Source organism: Camelus ferus, chromosome 6 (assembly GCF_009834535.1).
Source record: "Camelus ferus isolate YT-003-E chromosome 6, BCGSAC_Cfer_1.0, whole genome shotgun sequence".
Lineage (NCBI taxonomy): Eukaryota > Metazoa > Chordata > Mammalia > Artiodactyla > Camelidae > Camelus > Camelus ferus.
In genome coordinates this window covers 70,950,044-70,967,561 of record NC_045701.1, presented here as the reverse complement: position 1 = coordinate 70,967,561, position 17,518 = coordinate 70,950,044, and the positions used below count along the sequence as shown (strand labels likewise).

General features: G+C 34.5%; 1 protein-coding gene across 17 annotated transcripts in view; it reads right to left on the bottom strand.

Moving 5' to 3' along the window:
- Window positions 1-17,518, bottom strand: part of TTLL5 (tubulin tyrosine ligase like 5) — a 254,847-nt gene that overhangs the window by 166,595 nt on the left and 70,734 nt on the right. For 14 of the 17 annotated variants that reach the window (XM_032482399.1, XM_032482401.1, XM_032482408.1 and 11 more), the window contains 3 exons: window positions 17,180-17,271; window positions 7,688-7,750; window positions 2,851-2,889 (listed from right to left, as the gene is read on the bottom strand). In XM_032482399.1, the coding sequence (XP_032338290.1) occupies window positions 2,851-2,889; window positions 7,688-7,750; window positions 17,180-17,271 (194 nt within the window). The remainder of the gene's footprint in view (window positions 1-2,850; window positions 2,890-7,687; window positions 7,751-17,179; window positions 17,272-17,518) is intronic. The other 3 variants (XM_032482402.1, XM_014559083.2, XM_032482407.1) reach the window with 1 other exon arrangement.

Genomic DNA, 17,518 nt, shown 5'->3' with positions numbered 1-17,518 from the left:
CTTTTAATATGTAAGTATTAATTATACAAAATATTTGTAAGTATTAAGAATATTTTGTTAAATTTATCCCTAAGAATTTCATATTTTCAAAAGCTACTGTAAATGGAATTTTAAATTCCATTTTGCAATTATTTACTGTTAGTATATTAAAAAAATAGATTTTAGTATATTGATCCTAAGACCTTGATAAGTACATTTATATGTTCTTTTTTGTTTGTTTGTTTGGTTTGTTTTATGGGGAGTGGTAATTAGGTTTATTTATTTACTTATATTTGGAGGAAGTACTGGGGATTGAACCCAGGACCTCGTGCATGCTAAGCATGTGCTCTACCACTTGAGGTATACCCTCCCCTCTACTTGTATGTTCTTGTAGCTATTCTATATATGCCTTAGGATTTTCTACTAACCTGATTATGCCATCTAAGAATAAAGACATTTAACTTCTTCCTTTCTAATTTGTATAGCTTTTATCCCCCCACCCCGTCTTTGCTTTATTGTACTGCTTAAGACCTCTAGTAAAAAGGGAATACAAATGGTGATATTGGACACTTTGCCTGATTACTAATTGCAGGGGGAAAGCCTTCATATTTCACCATTCAGTATGATGTAAGAAACAGATTTTTTATAGAAGGCCTTTATCAGATTGAAGAAGTTCCATTCTACGCTGGACCTGATAAGAGTTTTTCTCATAAACATGTGCTGAATATCATCAGATTTTTTTTTTTTGCATCTAATAAAATAATCATCTGGGTTTTTTCCCTTATTTATTATGGTGAATGATATTGACTGATTTTCAAATGTTAAATCAACCGTGCATTACTAGGGAAAATCTCACTTTAGTCATCTGTATTATCTTTTTTATATACTGGTGGATTCTATTTGCTAATATTCTTTCAAGAAATTTTGTGTCTATGTTCATGAAGACACTTACTAGCAAATAATTTTTTTTTAATGTCTTTGTCAGGTTTTCATGTCATAGTTTTCTGGTATCATAAAATGAGCTGGGAAGTGTCCTTGCCTCTATGTTTGAAACAGTTTGTGTAAGATTTCTTTATATTCTTCCTCAAATGTTGATATGATTCACCAGTGAAACTACTGGGCCTGAGTATTTTTTGGAGGAAAGTTTTGATTATGAATTCAATATTCTGATTGGGTATGGGACTATTCAAAAATTTCTATTTCAGCTTGTGTTAGTTTTGCTAAGAGTTCCCTCCCCACAAGGAATTCAGATATTTCATTTAGGTTGTCAAAGTAGTGGAATAGGTTGTTAATAATATTCCCTTTATATCTTTTTTATGTCTGAAGGATCTATAGTGATATCCCCTCTTTCCCATCTGATATTGATAATCAGTGTTCCCTCTCTTTTCTGTATCAGCTTACCTAAAATTTTATCAATTCTGCTATTGTATCAATGAACAATTTTGTACTTTATTAATTTTCTTTGTTGTCTGTCTTTTATTTAATTGATTTCTGCTCTTTACTACTTCCTTTCTTCTATGTACTTTGGGTTACTCTTATTTTTCTAGTTTCATAAAATGGAATATTAGATTAGTCATTAATTCCTCTGTTTTCTAATATAAGCACTTAAAGCTATAAATTCCCTCCAAATACTATACTCTAGCTGCATCCCACACATTTTAATGTTACATTTTTATTATCATTCAGTTCAAAATATTCCGAATTTCTCTCATGATTTCTTCCTTGATCCATCGATTATTTAGAAATGTGTTGCTTAATTCCTAAATATTTGGAGATTTTCTATCACTGTTGATTTCTAATTTCATTATGGTCAAAGAACATACTTTATGATTTTAATCCTTTTAGATGTACAAAGAATTGTTTCATGCTCCAGCACATGGTCTATCATGTGCCACCTTTCATCTGCTTACACCTCTATACCACCAAAAAACCCCTACCAATGGCAATAAAAAATGAGTGCCAAAAAATGGACAGAACCCACTGAACTTTAAATATTCTTGTTGTTTAAGATTTTTTTTTCTAATTTGCACACTGATAGCAGTATACTCTAGGAAATATATTCCTTGATTAAAACCTGGAGAAAACTTATAAACTAAGCATGACTTTCATTTGGAAACAAGCTACAAACTTGATTTCTCTGTTTTTTCTTAGTTAAATGGCAATCATGTTTTCCTTTAAAGAAAACTCAGATTTACACTTCAAAAGATTTGGATGAGAAAACCAAGTTTATCTTAATTCTTAACTGTAAAATAAAAAGCTAGATCTAGGGGGTTTATTTCTTACTGCCATTTTGCTTTTCACAGAGATACAGCACAAAGGGGATGTAGGTAATGTCTCAGACCAGATGGTATGTGTTCAGAGTTAAGAGTTTTTGCTGTGATTGCAGTCTTCAGTTGGGCAGGCCATCCCAGCCCTTCTTCTAAGACCTTTCTCTGCTCTGCCAAAATTAAGAGGTATTTGCGCATTTTTAGTTCCGTGGCAAACTGAAAGGAGTTCTTCTTAGTCCCACAAAGCGCAGAGCTGTTTGCCCCAGGTATGTCAAGGCCAAAACATAATCTTTCATTTGAATTTAACGTGAGAGTAATCTTGAAATCTCATAAGTACTTTGGTCTCTCTCACACAGTCAAATTTCGACTATTTGAATACTATTATTATCAGTTGAAATGACATGTCTATAGTTATAAAAATGTAAATCCCAAACTGAGTTTGTAAAAAGTTGCCACAGAATAGTGTTTCAATAGGAAACATCTTTATGTTACTATTCAAGCTGAGTCAAACTGAAAATGGTTCTATAAAGCATCATGCTTAGTCTGTGCATGGTCACGTATTATGCACATGGAAAGAATTTCTCAACTTTTAAAAATCAGTTACCGTGTTCTTCCTGTCAATAAGCTTCTTCTTGGGTTTCCCCTACAGAAGCAGAAAGAACAAGCGGGTTAGAGTATTATGTAGATATTCCCTCTTGAGTGTACACACATACACATACTCTTTCCTGAGATTTGTATTGCAGAGATTCAACATCGAATATGCCCTGGAAGGCATCTTGGGGGAAAAGCAGAGAGATGAATTGAGAACATGCTCAGAAAAGAACAGGGTACCATAATCTTAGGGAGCATCAATAAAAAACAAAAGGAACAGGACAAATGAATTTTAGAGAAAAATTATATTGCATCTGTGTGTCTAGTCACAAATCTAGTCTCACTTATTCTTCACAATAACAATGTGAGGAAGGTTATTATAAAAAGGAGCAGGATAAGACCATTATGTGATATGCCCAATGTCAGAGCTTTAAAGGGTTTAAATTTGAACCCGAGACTTTGGTCACAGACTCCAGTGCTCTTTCCACTTGCACTGAACTGTGTTAGGAAAAGAAGCTGATCTCAATTCTCGTGGAGTTCAAAAAGGATGCTCGTGAGAAACAGATTTCCCACAATTAAAATATATATATATATATCTATCGTTAAAAAAGAGATGCTCTCCACTGTCTTTAAACTAGAGCTGGGCTTGAACCACAGGAAGGGAGTAACCATTCAGGTTTAAATCGGCTTTTGTTTGTCATTCAATTTCCTTTCACTTAACACTTTCTCTTTTTTAGACAATTTCCCATTTTACTTGTACTCATTTGTGAATGTGTATATTTAGTATATATTTAGTTTGGTACATTTTATTACTGTGTAGGTTCATGTATCCACCACCACAGACAAGATACTGAACAATCCCATCGTGAAAAGGACCCCCCATGTTGCCCTTTTATAACCACATACCTCTTACCTATCCCCTGGCTTCTCTTCTCCATTCTAAAATTTTATCATTTCAAAATTGTTATATAAATGGAATCACACACATGTAATGTATCACATTGGTTGCTGTTTTTTCTTTTTAAAGAGACAGATGTAATCAATATCAAGGTTTTCTATCTATAGAAAAATCAAGTGAAAAATTTGTCTTCACCAAAATGTTTTTATCTTTTCCTTCCCATGTTTTCTATACGTGCCAATGTCCTAATATTGTCAATTTATCATCAGAAGGTCTCAAGATGATTTTAACTTTTTCATCAGATAATGGTTTGCACTAGTAATTTGCAAACACGGCTTCACACTACAATCACTTAGGCAGCCTTCAGTAAGTATAAAGTACTTCTATCCGGGAGGGGTTAGGGCACAAATATAGTGTTACTCACATGCAGCCAGGGTTAAAACTACTATCATGCTGTGAGACAGTAAGACACTATTTCCCAGGGCAGGGTGGGTATGTGGGGGATGAGTGAGGGAGGACAGGGAAGGCAGACCAAATGAACTTACCATGAAATGAAATTAGAGGATTAGGTTGAAACTAGTTCTGACAGTAATACATCAGGATTTGCAAGAGAGAAAACATCAGTTCAGATTGAAGAGAACAGACTTAATGGAAGATGCTGGGGCTTGCAAACTCAATTTCAACTTTTTAATGCATGTTCGTATGTATGCCTACCACATGGTAGGTTCTTGATATTAACAAAGATAAACATGACAAAGTACCTACTCTTAAAAGCCAACTTGAAAATAGAGTAGTTAGTAAATAGGCAATTATAATACAATATGTACAATATGGGAATATAAATCAGAGGGAGGCATAAGGAGGGCTGGGACAACTTCCTGCTTGTCTGGGTAAGAGGAGGAAGGACATAGCTAGAGCAAGAATTTAGGGATAAATTGAAGGCCATTCCAAAGGAATGGATGGGAATTCCAATGTGAGGATAAGGAGGCATGAAAGAGCAAGTGGAGATGGTGTGACTGGCCATGGGTTGGTATGGAAAAATGGAGATTAGGCTAAAAAGGTAGGCAAGAGTAAATCATGAGGGCCTTTCTTCGTTAAACAGTGAAATGCATCTTTTTCGAACCAAAGTTTTTAGAATGCTTTCTAAGCAGGAGTTGTTACTGGGGCCTAAAGAAAGAAGTCAGGGAATGCACCAAATTGGATGGGGGAAAAAAAGTAATCTTATTACTGAAATTTAGCATCATATACATGTAGGGAACCATCCACAGTAGCGTAAGTGTGATTTTGTTACCAAAAGAGTAACTTTTGTGAGGTCCCAAATATTGCCAACACTTACCACACTTTTTAAATGGTAGTTATTAGACCCATTGCTAGGTCTTGTTATTGGATGTGTTAATAAAGAAGGACATATATTATTACATCTCAAATTGTTTTACTATTATGCTTCCCCTAGGAGAATGCTTCCTAATTTTGGTGGTGGTTCCCAGATTGCCTGCTCCACCTTCTTTCTCCCTCATGGTTAGCTAGATTGTACAAAGATCAGAACTCAAACAAAGAGATCACATCAGTTCAGAAATAGACAACCTGTGAGGAAACTCATGGCAACTACTAATCCTAAGCAAACAGTTCATTGCTAAATATGACCAGACAGTCAGAAATCACCAACTATTTCAGGAAATATAACAGCATAAACTAGAAACAATGAGATGAACAAATAGGACTCATCTAGAAGAATTAAATATGATGCAAAAAACAGAAAGGAAATTAAAAAAACTGAGATACCCAAAGACATGTGAAAATATATTTGTAATTCTGTGATTTATAGAAAGAAATATAGATTTGGTCTCCACCCCTCTTTCTGACACAGAGCTCCTAAAACCCTTAAAATTTCTTAAGCGACAAGTGGTAAAGGTGTCTTTTGTTATGTTAATGAGGTGACTTTTAAAAGCCCTTGGATCAGCTGAGGATGGGGGCTGGTCACCAAAGGAACCAACTCTGTAATTAGAGGGTTGAAACATTCAGTCCTATCCCTCTGTCCTCCTAGAAGGGGAGGGGATAGAGATGGAGTTCAATTACCAATGGTCGATGATTTAATCAACCGTGCCTACATAATGGGACCTCCATAAAGACCCAGAAGTATGGGGTTCAGAGAGCTTCCGGGCTGGTGAACGTGTGGAAATTTGGAGGAGAGTGGCACATCTGTAGAAAGCATGGAAGCTCTGTACCCTTTCCCCATGCTTGCCCTATGCATCTCTTCCATCTGGCTTTCCATGAGTTATATCCTTTTATAATAAACTGGTGATCTAGTGAGTGAAGTGTTTCTCTGAGTTCTATGAGCCGCTCTAGCAAATTAATAGAGCCTAAGGAAGAAGTCGTGGCAAGTTGATACACAGGCAGTAGGTCAGAAATACAGGTAATAAACTGGGCTTGTGACTAGCATCTGAAGTTGGGGGGTGGAATGTTGTAGAACCCTTAAACTGTGGAATCTGATGCTAATCTCTGACAGTGTCAGAATTGAGGTGACTTCTCAGACAACAGCAGGGTGCAACTGCATGGTACTATGGGGGAATCGCCCTGCCCCCTCCACACTGGAATTGGTACCAGAACCAATTTAATATTACATCCATAAACCATGAAAACTAGTTAGAAGAAAACATAGTTTTTGCATGCCAAACTCATACTTGCCAAAATAAAAAAGTCAAACAACCCTTTCCTGAGCTGGTACTGAATAACAAAACAAGTAAGGCTGAAGGTCAGTTTAGAAGCTTAGAAGACAAAGTTCAAGAAATCTCCAAGAATTTAAAGCCAAGAGACAATGAGATCAAAAGTATGAGAAAAAAGTAAAGACAAATGGGATGATATAGCAAAAGATCTACAATTCATCTAAGAGAAGTCTGACAAGGAAAGGAAAGACAGAATAAGGAGAATATTGCCCCCAGTTAATAGACTTAAATCCTCAGACTGAAAGGATTCATCCACTGCAAAACCAAAATTCTGAAAAGTAACACACCAGAAAACATCTTGGTACAGTATCTGAACTCTAAAGATAAAGAAGCCTTGTAAAAGTTTCCAGAGAGGAGGCAAGAGGTGGGAGGGCTGGGACCAGGTTATATATAAAGAACTGAGCTTCCATGTTTTCCAAGTAAATCTTAAGATCACTTTCATTAGAAGCTATGCAGTGTTATTACTAAATTAATGGTAATAGCCACAAATTTTCAGAGAGAAATTAGAAATCCCATATATTTCCTGATAATGATATTGTAAGGAATGGCTGAAATCTGGGTATCTATTTTTAAGAACCCCACAAAAAAAGCACACATAGCTTGAAAATAATATAGATTTCTTTAAATAACTAAGATTCCTTATTTTGTCAGTCAATTACTGAACTGTGCTGTAATGTAGTTATGTCTCAGGGGCAACAAAAGTATGCAGGACTAAGCAGTCCTGACTGCTGTGCTATTTGAATTCCAATGTCTGCTTTCCATCATTTCTCCCCTATTTTCCCTTGTATTGAGGTTATCAGTTGTCATTTCTTACAACTCTCACTGTATTTATTTTGTGAATTACCTCCCCCTCCACCTTTTCTAATCTGATCATTCTAATCTCGTCTAGTCTAGAAAAACAGATGATTGTGTCTGTTAAAATTGTGTCTAAAGTAAAAAGGCACTGGGTAAGAGCCTTCCTTTAAGAAGAAAAACGTTTAGGGCCTATGTTTAGATTGCTTAAAGATCTTTACGGTTTAATTTGTAGCCTCTGGCAACATTATAAAGTGCTGAGAATTAATGGATTCTGAAAAAATGAGGTTTTATATTGTGTTTTCTGAAAGGCTCTTTTCATCAGAGATTTTACTAAAGACTTTCATAAAGTCTCCTCTTTTTTTGCCTGTACTTTCTCCTAATTTTTGTAATCTAGTTCTACTAAATCCCCACCTGTAAGATTAACACATCCCCACCTGTCGTGGAAGAGACGTGTTGCCAGCATATAGTTCATGGAGGTCTTGTGTTCAAGGTAGGACCTGAAATGCAAAGAAAGAAACTGTTTATTTCTTAAGCTTAGTTGAAAGGGAAAACAAAGAAATAAAAACATGAGCCAAGCACAAAAGTGACAGGTCACTTATACACTGTTTCTAAAAAAATATAGTGTCTCTAAAGCTGCAAAGGAGGAGACAGTTGTTCAAATTAAAATCACAGCACACTAGAATAGCAGAAAATATAATAAAATGAAAAAATACAGAGGACTTAATTTAGAAAATAGAAAGCCAGGATTTCTTGGATTAATAAAAGGTGATAGACTAAATTCAAAAAATGAAACTGGAAGATAAAAACAAAACCACCACCAAAAACCATATATAGCTAGAAAAGAAGTCCAATAAAGCTGGGAACGGGAGATGCATCAAGGGCATGAAAATGTCAACAGAGTGTTTCAATCATCTTATTTCTCAAGAGCTTTCAATGGCTCTTTGACACCAACTGCAGGAGGCATATACTCTCTCTTTCAAGATTGCAAAAGTTGAGTAATCTATACCACCAATTCATTCACACTTTCCCCACACAGTTCCCCAACGTGGATCCTGAAGTAGTCAGGCAAGTCTCCTTATAATCCTCTCACACCACACCTCCCGCTAATCCTTCTGCCTGTCTGGACACCTTCTCCTCACACCTCTCTACTTATCCATAATCTATCCTTAAAGAAGCAGCTTAAGTCCACCGTGCTGCACGAAGCCTCCCCTGGTATGACCGCTCAAGTCTACAGAGAAGCCCTTGTTCTGGACTTCTGCCTTGGCCTTCACCATATGCCTGAGGGACCTGTCATATACCGTCTCACAGACTAAAATTTTTCTTCTTGGAAAGCAGCATGATGCAGCAGGAAAGAAGTAGGATTTGGGGTCAGAATACCTGCATCAAGTCCCACTGTGTGATCGTGGACAAGTTCCATTACTTTAGTGAACCTTACTTTCCTTATTATTATAGTGGGAATAACAATGATATGTATAAAGTCCATTATATTACAAAGAGCTATACAAATGTGAGCTATTCTTATTACATGTATAAATAACTTCTCCACAATCATACTGTTAACTCTCAAAGAGCAGGGATCCCATCTAATCTTCGTTTCATACTCCAAAGCACCAAGCATAATGCCAGGCTCGTGTGAGTTCAATAAAGACATATTAATAAAAAGGCATATTTGTTAGTAGATAAACACATCTTCCCCACTCTCCACGAAGGTAACTCAATTCATTTAATATTCTTTGCATCTCTCTGCTGCTTTTCACAGAAGTCCCAGGAGAGGTAAAGTAATTTACCAGATCGGTAATTCGGGAAAAATTCAATGAGCATCTCCCTTCTTTCTCTGGGGAGACAATCTTTCTTAGGAAATACACATCCTCTGCTGCTCTCATAGGGTCAGGTGCTCCTGACGCTCAGCTCAGTCTAACCCTGCCTACAAATGGGTGTGTAAATCTGTCTAATTCTGAAGTTCAACAGAAAGCGCATTTGCTTGCACACAGACATAATCAAGTCTCTCAACCTAGACTTTATCAGTATGGAAGGGGATACTTTGGCCTCCATCTTAGTCTTTGTGTATTAATATTGGATTCCCTACGAGACTCCCAACATTATCTGTAACTGTTTCCTTAGAAAAACTCTCAATTAAGGCCCTGATTCCACTTTCATTAATTAAAAATGTTTTCTAGGAACTTCAAATATTGAAATTCTTCAAAAATATCAAAAGATATATTTCTATCTAATTTTGAAAAGCCAAGCAATATCTTTCTGTTGAATTCCTAGGTCTTTATAAGGTGTTAACAACATGGATAGGATATTTTTGCAAGATAAAAAGATTTTTCTATGAACAGCTGGGTTTTCAAAACAAAATGAAACAAACAAAAATCTAGTTCTTTTATTCCTCTAAGTTCTAGCTCTATACTTAGAACCACTAGTGTCCCAACTAGATCAAATGCCAGTCACCAGTGGAAGAAAAATGTGTCACCTATAAACAAGTACAGAAGTTCTCAATCTTACTACTAATCAGCAAAATGCAAATCAAGGCCAAAATAAGATACCATTTTACACTCAGTATACTGACAAAAATTAAGAAGTCTAACAGTGCCACTGTTATTGGAGATACAATACAGGAGAAGACACAGATCAACAGGATCTCTTAGGCACTGCTGAGAGGAGTGTAAATTTACATAGTCACTTTGGAAAACAATTTAGCATTATCTTTTTTTAAGCATTATTTTTAAAAGTTGAATATTTACATATCTTATGGCCCAGTAATTCCACTCCAGATATATACCCAGGAGACATACATAAGAATATTTACAGCCTAGCTGTCTTTAACATCAAAAGACCAGAAAGAAGCCAAATACCATCAACAGGACAATGGGAAATTTTACACCAATATAAATACACAGAAAAATACAATATAGCAGTGAAAAAGAATGAATTACAGCTACATGTAACAACATGAACTTTAACATAATAATGAAAAAAGTGTACATAGAGCACACTGTTGTTTTTGAGAAAAAGTTCAAAAGAAATAAAAACTAAACAACAGAACCCCGCTTCCACATAAGAGATAATAACTGTTGTAGGACTTGTCCTTTTACCACCTAGAGGCAATTTCCAGATTATGCAGAAAGAGAATTCAAGTAGAACCCAAGAGGCTCTGTGTTGAGATAACAGAGATGAAAGTTCTAGGAAGCAGCTAGAATTTTTGGAGCAATGTCCCAGAGAGGAAGAAGCTATGCATAGGAAGATACCCAAAAAATCATCACAAGGGACACTTTGAGTCTTTGGGTGAATACAGATCTGCTCAGGCATAGGGGGAAAGTCCATAGGTTGGGCAAAGAGCAACTGTCAGGGTAAAGAACATTAAAGAAAAAGTGAAAGCTGAACACTCTCCAAAGTTCACACAGGGCTGCCAATTGATTGAGTTCCCACCAATCAGAATGGAGAGCTCTCACTGAATATGGGGGTCATTTAACAGGCCCCAAAAAAGTCTTCAGTAGTGGAATTATTCTAGACCTAAACAAACAGCTATCTAAACAAACCATAAAAACACTTCTAAAAGAGCCTGAAAAGGATTAAGCTGATCCACAAAAGAAGTTCTTCAGATAGAAGAAAATGATACCAGATAAAAACCTGGATCAACACAGAGGAAGGAAAAGCATTGAAAATAGTAGTGTATATAATCGGAAAGGGGTAGTATATATATAAATAGATTTAAATTTATTTAAATCAAATATTTCTCATATTTAAATTTCCTTAAACTGTTCAAAGCAAAAGTAACAATGTACTATGGGATTCATAACTTAACAGAGAAGTAAAATACATGACAGTAATAGCCCAAAGGCCAGGAGAGGGAAATAGAAGCATACTGGTTGTAAAATTCCTACATTACACGTGAAATAGTATATTATTATTTTAAGGTGCACTGTGGTAAGTAAAAGATGCAGATTGTCACCCTAGAGCAACCACCCTTTTAAAAAACAAAACAAAAGACGTAGGAGAAATTAATTAATCCAAAGAAGGCAGGAGAAAATAAAAAGGGAAAAAAAGAACACATTAGACAAATAGAAAACAACCAGTAATGTGACATATCTAAACCCAACCATATCACTATGCTGTACATTAGATTTCCCAGAATTTATTCATCTTATAACTGAAAGTTTGTACCCTTTAACCAACATTTCTCATATCTTCTACCCCAGCCCATGGCAACCACCATTTCACTCTTTGTTTCTATGAGTTCTATTTTTTTTTTTTTTTTGGATTCCACATACAAGTAATATCATATAATATTTGTCTTTTTCTGGTTTATTTCACTTAGCATTATTCCCCTAAGTTCATCCATGTTGCCACAAGTGGCAGGATTTCCTTCTTTTACAGAAATCTACTTTAAATATAAAGGCACAGATAGATTGTAAGTAAAACAATGAAAAAAGGTATACCTTTGCAACACTAGTCACAAGAAAGCTGGAGTAGGTAGGGGTGGGGTGGAGGAACTGGATGAAGGCAGAAAAAAGGTACAAAATTCCAGTTATCAGATAAATAAGTACTAGGGGTATAATGTACAATATAAAATAAATATAATTAACACTGGTGTATGTTATATATGAAAGTTGTTAAAAGAGTAACTCTTAAGAGCTCTCATCACAAGAAGAAATTTTTTTCTATTTTTTAAATTTTGTATCTATATGAGCTGATGGATATTCATTAAACTCGTGATAATCATCTCAAATCATTATGCCATACACCTTAAACTTAAAAAAAAAAAAAAGAAAGCTAGAGTGGGTATATTATAGCAGATAAGTAGATGTGAAAACTTGCAAAAACAGTACTTAGTAGGAAATTTATAGCACTTAAAACACATATCTTATGTTTCACTTAATGTCTCAAATCAATGACATCAGCTTCCATCTAAAGAAACTAGGGGAAAAAAGAGAGCAAATGAAGCACATAATAAATTAAAGAAAGGAAATAATTAATATTAGGATGGAAGTCAATGTTCAAGAAATAGACAAAACAATGAAATAAAAAACTAAGTCTCTTAGAAGATCAATAAAACTGATAAACCTGTAGCCAGAATGAATGGGATAAAAAGAGAAGAAACAAATTACCGCAGAAACGAGAAAAGTAGTATCACTAAAGATTCTACAGATGTTCAAAGGATAAGGGAACATTATAAACAATTTTATGCTTATAAATACAACATATATGAAATGGACAAATGCCTTAAACTAACTACCAAAGCGCATTCAAGTAGAAATAGATAAACTGAATGGCCCTCTATCTATTAAAGAAACTGAAATGGAACTCCTGGTCCAGGTGGCTCCACTAGTGATTTCTACCAAACACTCAAAAAATAAATAAAACCAATTCTCCAGAAACTCTTCCAGAAAACTGAAGAGGTGATAATATGTTCCAGCTTATTCTATGAAGCCAGCATTACCCTCATACTGAACACAAAGACATTATAAGAAAACTATAGATCAGTATCTTTCATAAACATAGATGTAAAAATTTTAAGTAAAATTTCAGCAAATCAAATTCAATTATATATAAAAAAGATAATATATCATGACCAAGTGAGTTTATTTCAGGAATGCAATGTTGGGTTTAACATTCAAAAATCAATGTAATTCACTATATTAACAAACCAAAAAAGAAAAAGCATATGATTATGTCAAGAGATATAGAAAAAGCATTTGACAAAGTCCAACATCCACTTCTGATAAAAAGTCTTAGCAAAGGAGGAAAAGAAAGGAACTCCTTCCATCTAATAAAAGGCATTTATGAAAAACCTACTGTCCACATCATACTTAATGGTAAAAGGCTAAATGCTTACCCTAAGATCAGGAACCAGACTGGGATGTCTGCTCTCACCAGTCCTATTCAGCATTGTGCTGGAGGTTCCTGCCAGTGCAATCAAGCAAGAATAAAGAAATAAAACACATCTAAATTGGAAAGGAAGAAGTAAAGCTGTCTTTATTCACAGATAATCTTCTTATCTAGGTAGAAGATCCAATGGAATCTCTAAAAACCTTCAATAACTGGTAAGTGAGTTTAGCAAGACTGCAAGAAACAAGAACAATATGGAAAAATCAATTGTATTTCTAGATATAAGCAGCAATCAGAAATTAAAATTAACAAAACAAAATCATTTACAGTAGAATCAAAACATATTAAATACTTAGGAATAAATCTGACAAAAGCTATAAAAGACCTATACACTGAACACTAAAGAACATTGCTAAGAGAAATTAAAGATGACCTAAATAAATGGATAGGTACTCCTTGTTCATGAGTTGGAAGACTCAGTAATGTTAGAGAACCATTTCTCTTCAAACTGATGCAAAGAGTCAGTGTAATCTCAATCAAAATCCTAAGCAGGCATTTTTGTAGAAACTGACAAACTAATTCTAAAATCCAAATGAAAATGCAAATAACCTAGAATAACCAAAACAATGTGGAAAAAGAACAAACTTAGACCAAGATTTTTTTATAGAGCTACATCAATCAGCACAGTGTGGTATTGTACTGGCACAAAGACAAAAAGATCAATGGAAAAGAAGCAGCAGTAAAGAAACAGATCTACACAGTGACTGCCCACAAAACTGAAAAGGCAATTCAATGGAGAAAGGGTAGTCTTTTCAAAAAATGGTGCTAAAACCATGGACTCTCCATCTGGGGAAGAAAAAAAAAAAAAGAACTTTGATCCATATCATGCACCACATACAAAAATTAACTCAAAATGGATCAGACTTACATGTAAAACTTAAAACTATAACATTTCTATTGAGAAACATACAAGAAAACCTGGGATAGGCAAAGATTTCTTAGATACTAAAGCACAGTAAATAAAAGAAAAAATGCACACATTGGAATTAATCAAAATTTAAAACTTCTGCTTTTCAAAAGACACTGTTGAAAGGATGAAAAGACAAGTAACATACTGGGAAAAAAAATCTTTACGAAGTATACATGTGATAAAGGAATTATACCCAGAATATATAAAGAATTCTCACAACTCAATGATAAGAAAACAACCACCCTCATAAAAAAAAATTGGGCAAAATATTGGATCACCAAACAGAAAATGAGCACATGAAGAGATGATCAACATCATTAGTCATTAGAGAAATGCAAATTAAACTATAATGAGATATCACTGTATATCTCCTAGAGGAGTTAAAATTAAGCTGCCCATATCAACTGTTGATGTGGATGTGGAGGAAATGGAACTTTCATACACTTGCGATGGGAATGTAAAATGGTAAAACCACTTTAGAAAAACAATATGGCAGTTTCTTAAAAAGTTAAACATATACAATGATATGATCCAGTCATTCCACAAGTAGGTATTTACCCAGGAGAAATGAAAGCACATGTTCATACGAAGATCTGTATATAAATGTTCATAGTCTTTCTTTGCAATAACCAAAGACTAGGAATCAACCGAAATGTTAATCAACAGATGAAAGGATAAACAAATTCTAGTCTATGCCTATAATAGAATACTACTTGACAATCAAAAGAAATCAAATCATTGATTCGTGCTATAATATGTATAAATCTAAAACAATCTTGCCAAGTAAAAAAAAGACCAGAAAATATGAGAACAATCTAGAATTCTATTTATGAAATTCTAGGGAGTGCAAAATTCATCTTTAGTGACAGAAAGCAGATAAGTAGCTGTCCAGGGACAGGAATAGGCATGGAATGAAAGGGAGGCGTAGGAGAGATGAATTACACAGGGGAACACAGAAACTTTGGGGAGTGATGTATATGTTCATTTTGCTGGTTGTAGTGGTAGTTTCACAAATATATACATATGTTAAAATTTATCAAACTGTACACTTTGAATATATGCTGTTTGTCAATTATAACTCAATAAAACTGTTAAAAATAACATTTACACTATTATCCAAAAGCATGAGACGCTAAGTGATAAATCTAATGAAACATGATCAAGATTTTTACACTGAAAACTATAAAACATTGCTAAAAGAAATTTTTAAAAGACCTAAAATAAATGGAGGGTTATATCATGTTCATGGACTGAAAAATTCAATATTGTTAAAATATCCACTCTCCCAAAATTAATCTATATGTTCAGTGCAATGCCAATCAAAAGTGAGCAGACTTTTGCGTAGAAACTGACAAAGAAATTCTGAAATTTCTTTGGAAATACAAAGGACACAAGACAGTCAAAATGCTTTTGAAAAGGAACAAAGTTGGAAGACTCAACTACCTAATCTCAAGACTTACTACAAAGCTACAGATACCACAAACACATAGATCAGTGACACTGAACAAAGTCTAAAACTAAACATATATATTTCAATTAACTTTCAACAAAGTTGCCACAGTTAAATTCAGCAAGGTAATTTCAACAAATGGTGCTGGAACAAATGGACATCCACATGGAAGGAAATGAACTTCAATCCTTAACTCATACCACACACAAAAATTAAATCAATACATATTATAGGCCTAACTATAAATGCTAAAATTATAAATCTTCTAGAAGAAAACATAAAAAGCTTTGCGAAGCTGGGATTGGCAAAGATTTCTTACATGGGAAACACAAAATACATAAACCTTAAAAAACATTGGTCAATTGGACTTCATTGAAATTTAAAACTTCTGTTCTTTGAAAGCCACTGTTAAAAAAAGGAAAAAGCTAGCCATATACTTGGAGAAAATATTCATAATATAAATATCTAGGAAAGGACTTGTATCAAGAGGCCTTTATAATATAATAATATGAAAAGATAAAAATCTTACATTTAAAATGGAAAAAAAGAAGATACACAAATGGCCAATAGCACATGAATGCTCAATATTATTATTCACCAGAAAAAAGCAAATTAAAACTACAGAGACACACTACACACTCCCCAGAATGCCCAAAATTAAAAAGCCTGACAATACCAAGTGTTAGCAAGTACGAGGAACAAATGGACCTCTCATACGTTGTTGGTAAAACGTAAAATGGTTCTCTCTCTTATCCTTTATCATGTGACCCATCTATTCCACTCCTAGGTATTTATCCAAGAGAAATAATATCATATACCCACACAGAGACCTGTACATGAATGTTCATAATAGCAGCTTTCTTCATAACTGCCCCAAACTGGACACAACCCAAATGTTCCACACAGGTAAATGAATAAACAAATTATGCTCTATTCATGCAATGAAACAGTATATAACAATAATAAGGAATGAACTACTACCATTTCACACAACATGGATAATTTCTCAAAAACATTATCCCAAACAAAAGAATCCAGACATCAAAGAATATATACTGAAAAAAAGGGGAAAAAAAGAATATATACTGTATGATTCTATTTATATAAAATTCTAGAAAAACAATAGTGATGTAAAGCAGATGAGAAGATGTTCGAGGCTCAGGCTAATGAGGGGGACTGACTGTAAAGGGGCACCAGGGACGTCTGGAGGTGGTGAAATATCCTATATCTTGATTGTGGTGATTAAAATAGTGTTTATATTTGTCAAAATTCATCATCTGACTTAAACTGGACACATGTTACTGCATGTAAACTAGATCTCAGTGATGACTGAAAACAAACTATATTGCTTAGGCACACATATTGATGATAAAACAATTTTTTTTCAAATCAAGGTAATGATAACCACAAAATTTAGGACAGTGTCTAACCCTGGGTTAGGGGGCTAGTTAGGAAGGAGGTAGGGGACTAGAGAAAAGGGAAGAACAGTGAATAGGTAGATTAAATTACCATTAATGCTCTAGTTCTTGGGTTGGGTAATATTCATACTGTTATAAATAAATAAACAAAAGAACAAAGGCACCACACGGAGAGTAATGATGATACTGTGTCACAATTAACTCAACACTCTGGACCTGAAGTACAGATATAAAAAAAAAGAAAAGGTAGTCACCTCACCCATATATTTCCCATGTCTCTGATGTAGGGAATATGCGAATAAATCCACCTCTCCGATCATTCTCTTCCTTTACCCTCCGTAAAACTTTGATCTACATGGAGGAAGAGAAAATAAAATAAAATGAGTACCTATTTTGAAAACTGTAATCCATGTGGTTACAGAACAGAGGTAGAGAGTTATAACCCAAGAATATGAAAGAAGCATGAAAGAAGGAATTAATTCCATTTAAGATGCTGTTTTTTGAGAAGCTTTTTCTCCCATCTTGAATCTTTCTCTTATCAATGTAAGATATGAGTTGGTTGAATATTATGAATCACTCACTGATTCTCACTGAACCC